General features: G+C 42.0%; 2 protein-coding genes across 5 annotated transcripts in view; one reads left to right on the forward strand and one right to left on the reverse strand.

Moving 5' to 3' along the window:
- The window catches only part of dnm2a (dynamin 2a), a 57,655-nt gene extending 50,089 nt beyond the window's left edge, over window positions 1–7,566 (reverse strand). For all 4 annotated transcript variants that reach the window (XM_066674426.1, XM_066674429.1, XM_066674425.1 and 1 more), the window contains exon 1: window positions 7,162–7,566. In XM_066674426.1, the coding sequence (XP_066530523.1) occupies window positions 7,162–7,322 (161 nt within the window). In that variant the 5' untranslated portion in view covers window positions 7,323–7,566. The remainder of the gene's footprint in view (window positions 1–7,161) is intronic.
- Window positions 7,567–9,730: 2,164 nt separating this feature from the next.
- Window positions 9,731–18,538, forward strand: qtrt1 (queuine tRNA-ribosyltransferase 1). The gene is made up of 9 exons (XM_066673795.1): window positions 9,731–10,040; window positions 10,136–10,204; window positions 11,891–12,029; window positions 14,171–14,365; window positions 15,203–15,341; window positions 15,554–15,629; window positions 16,218–16,327; window positions 17,078–17,162; window positions 17,978–18,538. The coding sequence occupies exons 1-9, from the start codon at window positions 9,759–9,761 to the stop codon at window positions 18,128–18,130; spliced, it is 1,248 nt and encodes a 415-aa protein (XP_066529892.1). The 5' UTR covers window positions 9,731–9,758; the 3' UTR covers window positions 18,131–18,538.

The raw sequence follows: 18,538 nt of genomic DNA on the forward strand, positions 1-18,538 counted from the left end.
GGAAACCCACGCTGCCACAGGGAGAACACACCAAACTCCTCAAAGACAGTCACCCAGAAGAAACCCACGCAGACACAGGGAGAACACACCACACTCCTCACAGACAGTCACCCGGAGGAAACCCACACAGACACAGGGAGAACACACCACACTCCTCACAGACAGTCACCCGGAGGAAACCCACGCGGACACAGGGAGAACACACCACACTCCTCACAGAAAGTCACCCGGAGGAAACCCACGCAGACACAGGGAGAACACACCACACTCCTCACAGACAGTCACCCGGAGGAAACCCACGCAGACACAGGGAGAACACACCACACTCCTCACAAACAGTCACCCGGAGGAAACCCACGCAGACACAGGGAGAACACACCAAACTCCTCACAGACAGTCACCCGGAGCGGGACTTGAACCCACAACCTCCAGGTCCCTGTAGCTATGTGACAATTTAGAACTCTTTTTTCTTTAATTACTTCTATCTGACATACCTCATCCTCCTGCAGTGGGTTATTCTATATATTTTATATGAAATTTTAATATGCATAATTTCAGTTTAATTACATTCTCATCTTTTGGCTTCAACCCTGCACGTTACTGTTTGAGTGTCTGCAAAGAGGGAAAGCCTGCTGAAAGCTGAAAGAGGCCAGTGTCATCATGACATGCCTGTTACACACACACACTTCCTCAGGGACACCATGCTGCCATCACAACCGGTGCTCTGTGACTCTCTCTGTGTGTGTTTGTGTTATGCTGCACACACTGCGTCACTCCTTGGAATCTAAAGATGACATAACCATTGCAAACACAGAAACAATCAGCCATTCAACGCCCATTGAAACCTAAGCTCTGTGGCTATGAGCTCTAGCAACACGACTGTTGAGGTGCTTCACAGGTGAAGAGGACAAGATACAGACAAAAAAAACCTGAAAAGAGAACCAGCCTGCCATCAAGGAATAACAAATAGTATTCAAAAAGATTATTTATTATTTTTACCAGAAGAATCAAAGGCCCTGAATAACCCCCGTCTCCCTCATAGAGCTTTAGTACAGAACCAGATCATCCAGATCATTAGGTGTCAGCAACACGGCTGTTTTGAAACATGAATATAAATAAGATTTGTTGCCCCTTCATTTTCAAGATGGAGACTTCTTGAAGAAGTCAAAGAATCACTAGGTAAGATGTTTACTCCAGATGTTCCTCCTAGTGTAATTCATATTTATATCACTACTGAAATCAATAGGGAGGAAGGGAGTGGTTTCCTACACCCCCCTCCACCTCTAAAAGTTACATAGTGCAGTTTCTGCAGTGCTGAGCCCAGAAATGCAATGACAGAGTCTCTATTCTCCCTATGACAGGTCAGTGGAGCATCACAATGATTATGAAGCTGTAATTTTAAGGTACAACGAATATTACATAGCCGGGCGGCATGGTGGTGCAGCAGGTAGTGTCGCAGTCACACAGCTCCAGGGACCTGGAGGTTGTGGGTTCGATTCCCGCTCCGGGTGACTGTCTGTGAGGAGTTTGGTGTGTTCTCCCTGTGACGGCGTGAGTTTCCTCCGGGTGACTGTCTGTGAGGAGTTGGTGTGTTCTCCCTGTGTCCGCGTGGGTTTCCTCCGGGTGCTCCGGTTTCCTCCCACAGTCCAAAAACACACGTTGGTAGGTTAATTGATGACTCAAAAGTGACCGTAGGTGTGTGTGTGTGTGTGTTGCCCTGTGAAGGATGGATGGATGGATTACATAGCCTTCCTTTAACACTGCATGCCAAGCTCTCTGTTATTGTGAACACTGCATTACTTAAACTAGCACTAAGAAAGCTGCACTTATAAGCCTTTGTTCTGCCTCCTGATTGTTTCAGTTGATGGTGCAGCTCTGGTTGCCTTTTCATAATGATGGTCACGTTGGATCCAGAACTAGGCGCGTAGTTATTTCAAATTAGGCACACAAGCTTTCTAGAATACAGGACCCAGCCTCTGCTAGCATTTTTGGAGATTGTGGTCATGATCACTGGGGGACACAGAGATGAATCAGAGCAGACCGAGGATGAATCATGGAGAATGACTACAAGCGCTGGAAGAGCGACTTCAAAGAAAAACCTGACAAAGGGCCGCCCACAAAACCAAAATAATGAACTACAGGCACCGACGTACAGCCAAAGCCATGTAGACTCATCAGTGCCTCCATTACTTTCTAATCAATAATCCACACACGCTGAAAATGAAAGAAGAGGTGCTACGGAGCGAGAACAAAAACACGGCACCTGTGTGTAAAAAGTTATTAGTCGCAATAAGTTGTGAATCCTTCATTGCAGAAAGAGCCAGGATGCCCGCAGGACACTTCTTTCCACTGGGTGGCAAAGTGGAGATGCGGCGAGCTGATACATTTCAGCTTATAATTGGAACTGCAAACCACATGACCGTTTGAAATCATTTGTCAGTCGGAGGTTCTGGTTCTTTCTTTTTCTTTTCTGCCGCCACCTGAGGCTCTGAACGTCTATAGGGTTTAAAGTCATTTAAGCATTCATTTGAAGTCCTTGGGAAGCGGCTCTGTATGCAAACTCCAGGCCGCGTAGACGAAACCTGGAACCTAATGGAAGCTGACAGTCCGGGCAGGATTGTGATGTCGCCTTAATAACAATTAAAATCCCACCTTTCAATGGAGGTCTGAAGCAAATTTTTATTTATTATGCTGCTGGCGTGCTGCTGTTTTTCTCAGATCTTTGTTTTGATGGCTGAGCCGGCACAGAGCAATTTATCGCAACTAAAACACTGCGGAACCTTGCCCAACCAGTGTCTATAGAGGCTTAATGAGGAGACTTTCTCACAGTACAAGGACCCATCGTAGAACAATAACGAAGGAAAACACACAAATAAACAAACCACATCTCTTGTAAAGACTAGGCTTTCTTCCCTGCCAGTTCTTATAGAAACTGTTGTTCAACATCCGTGCATAATTATCCACAGTACTCCGGTATTTATGGGCTATACTGAGGCTATCGGGATTAACTGCATGACAGTATCGTTTCCTAAGCACACCGTCTCTGTATTTAGTGCAGCGAGGACTGGTTCACTCATTATTAAATTATGCAGCTGTGTCGTCTCTGAAAATCCCCATTATCAGCTGGGTATTGGCCAATTCTCAGCAATAAGTCAGCACCGTGATGAAGTCCAAAACAGTAGACAAGCTGCACAATGAATATTTTCATATAATATTCATTCCCTTCACTAATTTAACCCCTAAACCCTGTCTCTGTCATTGTTACTTAGAAGTGGTTACTTCCAATGGCACATCCCATAATGCCTTAATAGTGGCTTAGATCCAACTTAAATTGACTTCCATACTGTCATCCATCCATGGTTCATTCCCCCCGTTTGCCTACTCATTCCTCCGCCACTCACCTCCATCTCAAAACCCCACCTCCATAGGTGTGTGATGTAAGAAACCCTGGCTGTCTGAAACCATCTGTTTGAGACTGTCTTTGGAAGGCAGTAGTTTTAATGTGGACATTTGACCGCTTATTTCATTCCTAATACGTGGCCCAGCAAACAAACAACAGAACGTGGATATGATAACAGCACAGACACGCTTGATTTTCACTGGAGGGGTCTGGAAATAGTTTCTGTAAATTCCCAATGCTGAAAAATGGACTGAGAACACAGCTCCAGGGTCCTGGGGTTGTGGGTTCAGTTCCCACCTTGTGGCTCTAAGGAGATCGGTGTGTTCCTGTGCCTGTGTGGGTTTCCTCCGGGCACTCTGTTTTGCTCACACAGTCCAAAATCACAATGCTGGTAGTTGGCAGTGTAAAACTGCCCATATGTATGTGTGTGAAAGTGTGTGATGCCCTGGTGCCCTGTCCGTTGCTTGCTGTAAGCTCCAGACTAACGCAGACACTGAATGAATTGCAAGAAGAAATGCTGGGATTTAAAAAAAAAAATGAAAGGGCTGCTCTACTGAACTTTTTAGACACTAACATAGTTCACAAAGTAATGTTTCTCAATTATGCAGTTCTATCAGAGACTGTGCTATACACAATTACACATGAATAAGTTATTAATAAAGGCAGAGTTACAAAAACCACAATAAGCTTTAGCCCATTCAAAGACGTTCACATTCCTCTCAAAGGCATTGCTCCAAAGTGGTTTGAATTCCTAGAACACTGAAGGTCATCTGCACGACGACACACTGCATGCATTAAAGCGGATAAACTTTGATAGGAGTGTGGTGCCCATAGAGTGCCGAAATCCTCATTACATTTTCATGCCTTCGTTAAATTGCAGAGGAGTGTGTGTGCATTGAGCTCTTCACAGATTTGCTCTTGCTGTGAAAGGCATGTAGGTTAAATGTGTGTAAAATGCGGTTCTTCGCGTGAATGGGGTGTGCCACAATTACTGTTGTTCTTCAGACACAAAAACCTGCTAAACAGGCTGGTTCTGAAGCCATGAGCTGGGTTACAAATTCACACACTCTCTACCATCTAGGCCACAGGAACAAAAGGCTGTAATAGGAAGTCATACAAGTCAGGTATAGCTACTTAAAAACTTCTGAAAACACTGATATACACAGACTAGGAGCGCTGAGTCTTTACAGTTTACAACTGATGTGCATTGGCTAACAGTAAGTACTACATCATAAGATGTCAGTTGGTGCATTGGTAAACATTTGATTGTCCAAGCTAACAACAAGGAAGTTGCATTCCTACCACTGACATTGTCTTCAAAACAAAGCAAACTCATGTTACTCACAGATATGTGCTGACAAATATGATTGGATCGTTTATTTTCAAACGAAATAGGAAAACTGTAGATCACACTGGGAAACACTGCATCAGCAGAAAAGAGATTGGTTTGATGTGAGATGCACCAATGTAGAGACAGGAGTCAGTGGTCTTGACAAGAACAAGACACCCAAATTGTTCATACAAATGCTAACTCACAACATCGTAGCACAAAACGTACACCAAATGTTTCTGAAAACGGATGAATTTCGGAACCAGATTAAGACTCATTCTTAATCATTTTTGAGCTAATTTCAACCAATTTCAAAAACATAGCAGTGATAGTGATCTTGTGTTTGTTTTTTTAATTGAAGAAGCCAAAAATTGTAAACATGATTACAAAGCAAATGCTCCACATTAATAACAGCCTATCACTGCATGAACAAGTAGGTCTAAGTCGGCCACAGTGTAATTAATGGAAGGGACAGAGAAAGGATTTTCTCTCTCTCCTGGAGACAACAGCAAAAACCAATGAAAAAAACCAGACGCCACAACTACATGGATCTCAGCAAATTCAGTACAAGCTATACATCAGTGTGCCCAGTCAGACAGATAAAAAGCAGAAGGAAATGATAACAAGAAGTTCACAAACCCACACTGCCTTGGAGACATGACACTATAATTGGTGATATCTATTTGTTCCTACTCCAGATCTGACCTCTTGTATCAACTTAGATTCAATATCATATGGAAAAAGTAGTGCTTTGTTGAGACTGCACTCACAGTGGCTGCTCTTTTGCTTAGGTGTGGCTGTTGCAAATGAACTATAAAGCCTGCACTATTTACCTGTTACAGATAAAGCCAATGTCATGTACAGCATTACATCTCGAACACTGCCACATCAAACTTCTAATAAAAAGTGATCTAAAACAGCACTCAGATTATTGTTACTTCATTTAAATTTAACTAACAACTCCGAAGGTAAAACTGCCAGCTATAGAGAGGAATGTCATTGATTCTATGTGATACCAATTAGGTCTGTATGCAAGTATTCAATTTGAAGCTTAAAATGGCCGAATTACTTGATTGTTTATGCTAATTTCAAGCTATGGACAGAGCTCCCAATTGAAAAAAAGGCAAATAAACAAATATTACTCTTCAATCTAGATTCTTAAATACATATTCTGTATTGACATGGCTACAATTTGCAGATGCCCTGTTTTACTACTGAAATATTAAATTCTGATTAAAAATGAATCTTAGAGTAAATGTTATTAAAGGTGAAGGATTTAAACATTTACTAGAAGTAGAAATAATCACCATAACTCACAGTAGGTCACATTATGCTAACATTAAGGTCATAAACCACTGGGAATCCCCCTTGACATCACATAAATAAAATTTCCTGTCATAAAAGCAAATATATTCAGATGCAGTTCTCAGCTTCCTTGGAGTAACGTCATACAGACGTTGACATCGCCCCGAAATATCTGCACCAAAGGACTTTCTCTTTTCCAAAGTTCCTCCCACCTTCAATATACACAAATAGAAGGGGTTTTCTTAAACATTTAAGCCACGAACTCTCAGTGCTATAGTGGAACAGTGAGAGAAGACGAGAGACGTTTGTTTAGAACACATTCTGTTAATGTTTAAGTTTTTCTTTCCTTTGTGAATGATGGCAGCCAATAAGAACAGAGGTTATTTACATATAGACGTTACACATAAACACTGGGGAAACTGTAAACGTATTTATTGCTGATTTTTAAACCAGAAATTGAACTTCTTACGTTAAAACAGTAACGTTATTATATGGGCTTTTTAAACTATAAACGGTGCTCATCGCGAATATAGCAATAAATAACACCTTATATGGCAGAAAGATGAGAAAGGTAAAAATGACTGACATATGACGTCTTAGATCTATATTTTGGTACTAAACCATTCCTTTCATGGTGCAGGCCGCTTTCGTTTTCTTTATCACTCATTTGTCGCTCGCTATGTGCTAGCTAGCATAGCTCACAACGTACGTTAGCTCCGCAATTTTCTTACGTTGGTTCGTCTCGTTTCAACGAGTACGCTGGCGGATAATACGTAACTTATGTTTGTGTATACAAGCCAACAACAGGAATCGGTTTAATCAATCGTTAACGTTATCGCAAACAAACACACTGGTTTAAGTTGGTTGTTTTTAACGAGACGTTAGGTAAGAACGTTTAAGTGAGTACACCAGAACGAAAGCGACGGGGTTGGCTTCTCCGCTCCACCTTAAATGGTGCAAGCCAAAGCAGCGGTGCCAGTATGTAACCGCTGCAGTATTTAAGGTGGAACGGAAATTTTGAATAAGAAGAAGCGAATACGAAGACGGCTTACGTTTAAAATACTTGGATGCTGAGTTTTAAGTACAGCAGGCTCCATTTAAATGGCGAAATCAACAATGTACCAACCTGCCGACGAAATTTTCCAGGACCGAGCTTTTCCCGGCGCTCTGTCCTCCGACCACGGCTATCTGCGGCAGGTCGAGGTTACAGCTTTGGCCGATAGAGCTGAAGGCATCTTGCAGTTTGTTGATCAGGGGGATCAACTCTTCCATCCCCCGGTTCCCCATGGCTTCACTCGAGCTCGTCTGCTCTTCTCTTCTCTCCCGGGGACTGCTCTTGTTACTTCCAACCTTGGCTTTTCAACCCCTTCAGACGCCTTCAATCATCGGTCTGTCACTGTGAAGCACCACGTAAATAGCTTCCCTACAATCCAGATCTATTTCTTAGTGAGGCACATCAACCCGAATACATTTAAATAAGTTGGTTTATTTCTCCGCAGCCTGAAACTCACAAAACAAAACTTCCAGCGACCATCCGGTCAGGCGACATCAGACCGGTGGCTAAAGCCCCGCCTCCTGTCACCCGGCAGGCTGGATGGTCATTGGTCCGTGCAAAACCCACTAATCAGTTGATTGGTTCGGCAATCACCCAAAAAAGGCGTGTACTACACAATTGGTTAAGCCTAAGTGTCAATCGTTTCATTTGAGGGTGGTTGCCTTTGCAGAATTTTTATTCTTTTATTTTATTGTTTGTGTTTCAAAATATTTTCAAGTAGCGGTTTTGAAAGACGAGTAATGTAAGAGCAAAAAACTTGATTTTGATCCTAAAACATCTAATATCAATGCATCATTTCATTTTCAGTCAACGTTACAATTTTGGTACAAACGCCAATGTGTTTATTATAAACAGGCAAAAAATATGTCAGTTTACAAACGTAGCAATTATATTTTTTAACATTTTAATCATAACATTTAATCATTTTAATACTTTAAAAGTTTTTATAAAGGCAATGTTTTCCATTGTTATTTATTTGTTTATTTATTTATGTATTTATTATGTACTTACTGATAACAAAATAATTACAAAAATAATTATTAGATCAAATGTGTGTTCAGAATACAATGTGCACAGTTACAACATAAGTCAATACAAAAATAAAAGACAGAGACGTGTTACAGAGTTTAACCATTGTATAACTAAATATTTCTCTATCAATTGTTTACTAGTAGCAGAGACTTGCATTGTTTTCAATTTTTATGAAAATTAATTAATGTCATATGTTCATTTCTATACATTACTTCTATCATTTAAGGTTATATTTTTCATTTTTTAAACATATCATATTTTTAATGTTCTTTATAAAACGCTTCACAATAGGGTTTTTTTTTTTCATTTTTGTTACTTCCTTGTGATTCACGTGGTCGCCATCAACAAACTAGAGAGGAGTTTCCGATTCTTTTAAAGAAGTCGGTTCAATTTCAAAGATTCGACTCCCAAATGGCTCATCACCTTGTGGTGTTAGAGCTGAATATTTTGAAATCATACTTGTATCAGTTAAAATTACAGCTGATACCATTTCGTGATTGTCCACTTTCAAACTGCTATTACACAAAAACGAGTAACTTTTAGCTATTTTTTATATCGTTGTCAAGTTATAAATAAATATATACAATTTTTAAAAATGGCTTGTTAGGTTATTTTATTACTCAATAAATATAAATTATTTTATTTTTTAAATAAGCTCTAAGAAATATAATCAACTGGGGAAGTGAAGATAATTGCTGTCTTGTCTATAATATGATAATGAGACGAGTAATAATTTTATTTATTAGTGTGGGAAACAATTTTTCCAATGAACTCTGACTTTATGAGGTGGGGTATGTCAATGAAAAAATGTGGAACTGATACAAACATTTCTCAAATACAAGGATAAGCCAAAGAGTGGACTAAAGTTATGTGGAGAACTGTTCTTGAGAAGTCAAAAATTCATGACTTCAGTAAATGATGAGACCTTTGATTGTTCTTATTTGCGGATCTCAAACAAATGCATCCTTATTATGATGAATGAATGAATACAGGCGGGAATGCACCCTGGAGGGGGCGCCAGTCCTTCACAGGGCAACACACACACACACGGACACTTTTGAGTCGCCAATCCACACACCAACGTGTGTTTTTGGACTGTGGGAGGAAACCCACGCGGACACGGGGAGAACACACCAACTCCTCACAGACAGTCACCCGGAGCGGGAATCGAACCCACAACCTCCAGGCCCCTGGAGCGCCCCCTCCTTATTATCAAGAACAACATTGACGTTTGTATTCTACTGGAACAGCAGTGGAAGATCATTTCAAGCAAGAACATGAGAACATAAGAGCACACAAGACTGCATAATGAGAAACAGTCAAAGAAGGGAAAAGCTGCAGTAGCTGTGGGTCAATAGACGGGACACTAATCAAATTTTGAACTTCAGCTAATCACATATCACATTTCAATTTACATCAGCTTTTTTCATGGCTTAGTGTGTTCCCAGAAGTTAAGCCACTTGAATGCACAAACATGTCATAGAACTGGGACAGGCCTTGAGAATTAAATTAGAATAGTGTACATTAAATAAATGAGACCCCTTAACTGAGCCCTGCGATACGATTCGACTCTCGGCGTTCATCTAAAAGAATCGGTTCGTTCGCCAAAGACTCATTACTAGATCGAGCCACTTAAAATGGCCGCGGTGGAGAGCGGCGGCACGTGCGGGAGGTCCGCGGAGATGGCAGCGGTGAAGGCGGTTACCTCCTCGGCTCCGCTCGCTCTCCGCCTCGTGGCCGAGTGTCCGGTGAGTAAGGCGCGAGCGTGCGTCCTCTCGCTGCCCCACGGTCCCGTTAACACCCCGGTGTTCATGCCGGTGGGGACGCAGGGGACTCTCAAAGGAATCACAACAGAGCAGCTGTACGAGCTTAACTGTCACATCTGCCTCGGGAACACGTACCATTTGGGCATGAGACCGGTCCGTGCACGTGATGACAGTACTGACCATCAGTTTTGAGCATTTCCACAACTTGAGTTTCCATACAATGTTTTAATTTTGTGCATTTCTCCCAGGGTCCTGAGCTCATAGAGAAAGCCAATGGCCTCCATGGGTTCATGAACTGGACTAGAAACCTTCTGACGGTAAACCTTTTTATCACTTAAACATCTTTTAATCAGTTTTCTACCATTAAAATGAGATTTTTTAAAAAAATATTCAGATTTAAGCACATTTAATATTACTTAATAGGATATGACTTATGAAATGATGAACGCAACAGTTTCCCTTGACTGAATGGGGATGTTCCAATAAGACAATGATCCTAAACACATTGTAAAAACCACACAACAGTCTTGTTTTGTTTCTTTGTGTTTTTTAAATAAAAAGTTGAAAACATCCCTGCTAATATGAAAGGCAGGGAAAATAGCTGGGGCCACATTGGAGGAACATGGGCTTACTGGCTTGGTTCACGGGTTATAGGTGGGACCCAGGTGGGCTGCCTGTATCACAGGGGTGGTATTTAATTTAAATTCAGTAAAGTACAGTTAGAGAACATTGCCTCAGGCAAAGATCAGGAACATTTTAATATGTCTAACATGCATTAGGCTATGATTCAGTGCAATAATCTGTATATTGGAGTGGCATAACAGTTATATCAGCATCTTATGTTGGCAGCACCTGCGTGTCAAATAATGTACCATTGTCTCTTAGTGATGCAAACTTCCTGTGCGATGAAAAACTATTTGACTCAACACTGTTCAGTCTTGTTTAAAAGGCTGTTTTCACCGTCCACTTTTCTCTTATTAGAGCACACCCTTTGAATACCCTTTCCTCTGACTCACTTTTTCTCCCCTGTGAGAGTCTCCATGCTCTCATCCAATTCAGGGTCACGGTGGGTCTGGAGCCAACCCGGAATTATTGGGTGCAAGGTGGGAACACTAGAGGGGGTGCCAGTCCTTCACAGGGCAACACAAACTCACACATTCACTCACAACTATGGACATTTTCAAGTATCCAATCCACCTAACAAAGTGTGTTTTTGGACTGTGGGAGGAAACCCACGCAGACACAGGGAGAATACACCACACTCCTCACAGATGACTTGGAGCTGTACTTGAACCCACAACCTCCAGGTCCCTGGATCTGTGTGACTGCGACACTACCCAAATAACTATCTCACAATATGAATGGGATTTCTACATCTGGAAACAGGGCTGCTGAAAATTTTGGTTGTCACTTTTAAGCTTTACAGACATGTAGGCTACTACTGTTTGTATGATTTATCTATGGTTGGCAGGACCCATGTCTGGATCCAAACATGTTCTGTGATGTCTAGTCCGTCCATCCATTCATCAATTCATCCATTATCCACCATTTATCCGGGTCGCGGGGTAAGCAGTCGGAGCAAAGAAACCCAGACCTCCCTCTCCCCAGCCACCACCTCCAGCGCCTCCAGGGTATACCGAGGCGTTCCCAGGCCAGTTGAGACATCTAGTCTCTCCATCGTGTTCTTGGTCTCCCCCGGGGCCTCCTCCCCGTTGGACATGCCCGGAACACCTCACCAGTAGGCGTCCAGACCAGATGCCCGAGCCACCTCAACTGGCTCCTCGACGTGGAGGAGCAGCGGCTCCACTCCGAGTCTCTCCCGGATGTCCGAGCTCCTAACCCTGTGTCTAAGGGAGAGTCCAGACACCCTGCGGAGAAAACTCATTTCAGACGCGATCTCGTTCTTTCGGTCACTACCCAAAGCTCGTGACCATAGGTATACCACTATACCCGGTACGGGAATCGAATGGTGTATTGAACTTGTTCTGTTTCTCTCTGTGCAGGATAGTGGGGGTTTTCAGATGGTTTCCCTTGTGGAGCTGTCAGAGGTCACTGAGGAAGGTGTCACATTCCGCTCTCCTTACGATGGCAAAGAAATCCTGCTCACTCCTGAGCAGTCCATCTCCATTCAGAACAGCCTTGGTAAGAGCTTTGCTCATACAGGTTACCTTCTTAAGCCACTTTCACACATCCACAGTAGCTCAGAAATGTTCAGTTGATTACCCGGAGGAGCTGTAAGAACACAAACACATACATTTGTCCCAGACGTTATCCTCTTAGTGCCGTAGTAAAGGATACTGATGATGTACAAACAGAGTTGCTAATGTTCAGAAATATAATCTACTTTGCTGGAAGAGTGAAGACTAGGGATGCATAAATACCATTTGTTTTTCAAATGAGAACAAGTATTTTTGTGCTTGCGAGTACAGTACCGATACTTACTTGGATTTAAACAATCAGGAGCATTGTGTAATAGTGTAGTTATTAACTAAAACTTTTCTGTGTAATTAAATACTTTATTGTTCATTCCTGGAAGTGTCCCTCATTTATTTATCATTTCCCCACATTACATCACCAATAATTAGAGTTTCCCTCTGGGATCAATAAAGTATATATTAAAGTATAAATCTATAAATTAGTAACATGAGATGAAACACGTTCTTGATATGTACAGTTTTGCACATCTTTGGGAAAACAGTTTCCATTACAGGGGGTCCTCGACTTACGACGTTGATCCGTTCCTACGTTGAGTCGTAAACTGATTTTCGGTGTAAGTCGGAACGTACGTAAATAACATACTGTAAGCACTTATCCTATCCTAACACCTATCCTCCTCGGTCCCGAGCTGCGTAACCGTGTATTCTTCTGCCGCGCCGCGCACACCAAACACGAAGTTCACGTTACGATGTTTACGATGCAAAACCACTTAAGTCGAAACAAGGCTTATACAGTAAATGGAAGATGTGTCGTGACCATGAAACATCGTAGCTTTGGACTGACGTAACCCGAGGACCTCCTGTATAAGATAACGACTAGAAAGTTCCACTTTTGGGAGTGTTTATGAATTGGCAGTGTTAATGTAAGAGCAGCAGCCTGAGCTATGACATCAGATCCAAAATTTGCAAGCAGAGAAAATAATTTAGTTTTTCGGAAAAACCGAGTTGGGCGGCACGGTGGCGCAGCAGGTAGTGTCGCAGTCACACAGATCTAGGGAATGGGAGGTTGTGGGTTCGAGCCCCACTCCCGGTGACTGTCTGTGAGGAGTTGGTGTGTTCTCCCTGTGTCTGCGTGGGTTTCCTCCGGGTGCTCCGGTTTCCTCCCACAGTCCAAAAACACGTTGGTAGGTGGATTGGTGACTCAAAAGTGTCCGTAGGTGTGAGTGATTTTGTGTGTGTTGCCCTGTGAAGGACTGGCGCCCCCTCTAGAGTGTATTCCTGCCTTGCACCCAATGATTCCAGGTAGGCTTTGGACCCACCGCGACTCTGAACTGGATAAACGGTTACAGATAATGAATGAATGAAAAACCGAGTTAGGCAATGAACAGTGCTCTCGCAAATGCGAATACTTTTCCCAGGAGAATACACTGTGAGTAAAGAAAAGCCTACCTTTTTTGAGGACAGTCGAGACAAAGAAGCATACTCACTGCTCTCGGGTTCTCTCCGTAGTCCACTTTGCTTGGGTTACCATCACTGGTTGTGGAATAGTTCCAAATCGGCGACATTTTGAGTTGTCTGCTCTTTAGCGCAGGACCGTGCACTAGGCACAAGGTATCAGATGTCGTATCGGAGCCTCGTTTGCGATTACGAGTACGAGTAAATGAACATGGTATAAAATACCCGATACCAGTGTCAGTATCCATGCATCTCTAGTGAAGAATAACACATGCTTCCACCCTAGCATGCCCCTGCTAATTTTTAAGGTGCTCCCAAGAACACTAACTCTGATTTCTACTTGCATTGGCTTGCACTACGCTGAGTGATCAGGCTAGAGAAATAGAAAGTACAAGTCTAGTCAGATTCTCTAGTACTCCTTGGACGGATACTGTTCTAAAGGGCTTTAGGTTGTGATCTCTCAATGATTTGACCCATTCCAGAACACATTCATGTAGATTTTGATGTATGTACGACATTGTTTTTCATAGAAACTGAACAAAATGATCATTGTGAATGTCGTCCATGCCTTAACTTAATGTCTCAAATATCCTGTTGACTTCTGAAATGAGGGATTTTATATTTATTTTCTCCCTGTTTAATATTGAATCTGTCCTCATTGCTATCCATCAGGCTCAGATATCATGATGCAGCTGGATGATGTGGTCAGCAGTACAGTGACTGGACCAAGGGTGGAGGAAGCCATGCACCGCTCAATTCGTTGGCTGGACCGCTGCATCGCAGCCAATAAGAACCCACATCGACAGAACCTGTTTGCCATCATTCAGGGTGGGCTTAACGCAGAGCTTCGTAAGGCTTGTTTAGAGGGTAAGAGCTGGGCCAGTCTCTTTGCTTGTTCCTTAACTTCCACAACAATCTGCGTTTAATTTAATGACGGTATAGCATTCTACATTAGTTCTGCGAAATGCTGTCTGGAACCCACTGGAATGAATGACATTGCACAATAAGCCTATTGACAATATCCTGTTTCTTAGTTCAGAACAATTCATCCCTTTATTACACTCAAAGATTTCCAGGCAATTATCAGTCAAGTATAACAGCTATAACCTCCCCACCCACACATCCCTCCCCCCCTCTTTCCACTCTCCTGTCTCAAACCCCTCTCAAATAAAACACAGAGTTAACTGCATAGCGGATACAGGGCTTAATGTCAGTGAAAATGATTATCCTTTTACAAAAAACTGCACCATAACAGAAAAACAGTGATTTTCACCTCCCACTGTTCTAGCACTAGCCCCATGAATCCAAGCCGCTGAGAGCGAAACTAATACAATATTGTGCAGAGTTGAGGACTGTAATTTTCCACTTAACAAATGTAGGATTCAAGTGTTTTACTAGTAAAATCTTGGCAGTGGTGAGGAACACTTATAGTAGATTTGTCTGGCTTGAATGCCCCAAAAAATTGCTTTAAAAATAATTCCGGTGATAATGAAACCTTTTGAAATACCAGCAGACAGTTGCCTCCAGAGGGTTGTGAACTCATAAAAGTGGAATAGAAGGGTCCCTACATTTGTTATTTTTTTGTTATGCTTGAATAAGTAGTATTTTCCCCACTTTATATTGAGATTACTTTGTTTACTTTGTCTAATGGGATTTCCTGTCTGTGAAGTAGCATGCATCACACATGAATTTTCCTTGGTGCAGAAATGACAAAGCGCAACGTTCCGGGTTTTGCCATCGGTGGACTGAGCGGAGGAGAGGAAAAGGATGATTTCTGGAAGATGGTGACTCTAAGCACGGACCACCTTCCCAAAGAAAAGCCACGCTACCTCATGGGAGTTGGGTAAAATACAAAATCCATGTTCGAATTCATGTAGCTGACTCTAGTGCCAAAGGCAGTCGATAGCAGGCCATTACAGACTGGGGTTTAAGTGTTTAACCCTAAGTCATAGTCTGGTGTGTCGAAAATGTTTCATATAACTGGATTTAGCTACTTAAATGATTCGATAGTACATTTTATTGTGCTGATTATTGTTGTTTCTTTGTGTGTTCCAGCTACGCAGTGGACCTGGTGGTGTGTGTTGCTTTGGGCTGTGACATGTTTGACTGTGTGTTCCCTACTCGCACAGCTGTAAGTGTTTCAGCTTCAATCTTGGAGACTGTTTTCCTGGACAGAGATTAGGCCTAGTCCTGGACACACAGGATTGTGAATGGTAATTCTCCACTGAATGAAAACATAGGACTGTTCAGTCCCAAAGCCATTCATGACTTGAAATACAAGATGGCTGCCCCGTCTCTAAGCATGACGCAAACCAACATCTTTTGGCTAAGGTAACAGAACAGGGAATTTAGTGTTCTCCTCCAAGAGTGTTGAGCTAGTAAATGATGTTGGTTTGGGGCAGCCAAAAAGAAGCTATCTCACGTGTCTCAGGAGAAATATGTTAGTCTTCATCCTGCCATATTGGAAGCATTGTGTGTTTGGGGACGACAGCAGGTGGATTGAATTGGAAATCATTTTAAAAAATAAATAAACAAACAGAGACAGAATGTAATTTGCCCTTAATTGGATTTTTTTGGGATTTTTTAATGTGAAATGTCTATAATATATGTTTTATATGCCACCCTTCTATGCTTTCAGTTTTAATGCAGGTTAGGGGAGGTATTATTTAAAAAATCTCTATATAACTTTGCTTCTGATAAGTCTCATTGTCTGTGACAGAGATTTGGCTCAGCTCTGGTCCCCTGGGGTTCGCTACAGATCAAACAGAAACAGTACGCCAAGGACTTCCAGCCCATAGACCCTGACTGCCAGTGTGCTACCTGCAAGAGGTAGGAAACACTCCGTTTAATGTTGTCATTTATTCCTAGCGCTTTATTATTCTGACATGAATGAAGTCTTTGAGCCTGATAAGCATCATGCTGTGTGGTCTGGTAGACATAGATTAAGCCTAATTCTGAGATGATTGCAGTTTTGGAGATGATTAACTTCATCATTTTCAATCAGTGTGTGGGGAAACAAAGGGAACGTGTTGTTTGTTTTCTAATACGTACGGGTGTAAAACTGCATTGCAATGCATCATTCTGAAGCTGGCAATTCAACTGCATTGATTTTGGAATGTTAATATCTGTTGTAGCTGGTAATTAATTGATGCCGTAACCGTCTGAGAACGGGAGACCTCAGGATCATAATTAGACCCATCAATCAGCACTGTTCCCTGACAGTTATACAACTGAGAATTTAGTGTTCACCTCCAAGCGTGTTGAGCCTTAATTGGTTTGTTGGCCGCAGTTTGAAAACAAGTTATGCCTGGATATCGCTTAGCAACAGAGTGAGTTGCCTTCACCCTCCCAGCTGAGTAGCACTGGTGACTTGGGTAAAGTCCTGCTATTAGTTAGGATTAGTAAGGAAGAAAATTGGGTCAAATGCAAATATTTATAACTAATGGATACCAAAAAGAAAACAGATTTTAATCAAATTGTGGTAAAAGTTGTCGTTTCTTGAAACATCGACTATTTTAAAGGGCATGAACTTTTATTTACTTTACACTAACCCCAGTTTTCTTTTTCTGAAAACCACAGACACAGTCGGGCCTATCTTCACGCGCTTTTCAAGAGTGACACTGCTGCTATGCATCATATCACCATCCACAACATCTCCTACCAGGTAATGACCAACTACCATCAACAAATGGCTTTCAGGATCCTTGTATTTTACAATTCAACTAGTCCCCCTCCTTTTTCATTGTTGCTTTCTTGACCTCCAAATGTGCCTAAAGAGTGTGTGTGTGAACAATGACTGGATTAGGTACTCCTACCTTGTATCTACACTCACTTTGTAGTTCTACAGTTACAGACTGTAGTCCATCTGTGTGTGTTGCGTTAGTGGATCAGACACAGCAGTGCCACTTGAGTTTTTAACACTGTGTCCACACACTCGCCACTCTCAGACATAACTACATGGTTGTCCACCTTGTAGATGTAAAGTCGGAGACAGTAGCTCCTCTGTTTGCTGATCAATTTGTGTTGTGAACACAGGACGCTGTTGGCTGGATGTTTTTGTTTGGTGGACTATTCTCTGAGGGCTTTTAAAATTCAAAGCATCACTGCTGTGTCTGATCCACTTGTGCCAGCACAACACACACTGTGTGCTGTGCTGAGAATGATCCACCGCCCAAATCGTACCTGCTCTCTGGTGGTCCTGTAATGTTCTGACCATTGAAGAGCAGTGTGGAATGTGAAAACAAAAAAATATTCAGAGAAACAGGTGGACTTCAGTCTAATTGTAGACCTACAAAGTTCTCCTGTGTGGTCAATGGAGCTGATTGAATGGACAGTGAGTGTAGATACAAGGTAGGTTCCTAATCCAGTCATTATTCGGTGTCTATACACACACACACAATGACTTTAAACAAACACTTAATATGTGGCTGAATTTCAGTTGCACCAGGCTAACTACGGTGATTTCTGTGTTCCCTGCAGCTGACCCTCATGAGTTCAGTGCGGCAGAGCGTCATAGAGCAACGTTTCCCAGAGTTTGTGAGGAGCTTCATGAAGAGAATGTTCTCCTCCAGTGAGCAGTACCCTTCCTGGGCAGTGGACGCTCTCGCATCAGTGAACATTACACTGGACTAATGGCCTGTGCAGGAAAAGAGACGGACTCCTTACTGCCAAAGAACTGGACCATCATTGAAACGTCTAGGAAAGAACTCGTCTAACAAATGGCCTGGATCTGATATGAAGAAGGCATATTATTTTTGTTCTGGGCATTCAGTGGTAGTTATACATTTCCAAAATAAGTTGTGGGTTTTGTTTGTTTTTCCTTTATTTTAAAAAAGAACTCTTTCTTCAGTCAGTTTTTTATCTGAATGTTTTATTCTGGTGTTGTCTCTGCTCTGATTTTTAACCAAAGTTTTTCTAAACTTTTCTTAGACTTGCGGTTGTTTTATTTATTTCCATGTGATGTTTAACGTTGTTTTTTTTAATAAACGTAGATGTAATTAGAATATATGGAAGACAAATCTTTAAACTTGTGGCTCTGTT

The sequence above is a fragment of the Hoplias malabaricus genome, chromosome 6 (assembly GCF_029633855.1).
Source record: "Hoplias malabaricus isolate fHopMal1 chromosome 6, fHopMal1.hap1, whole genome shotgun sequence".
Lineage (NCBI taxonomy): Eukaryota > Metazoa > Chordata > Actinopteri > Characiformes > Erythrinidae > Hoplias > Hoplias malabaricus.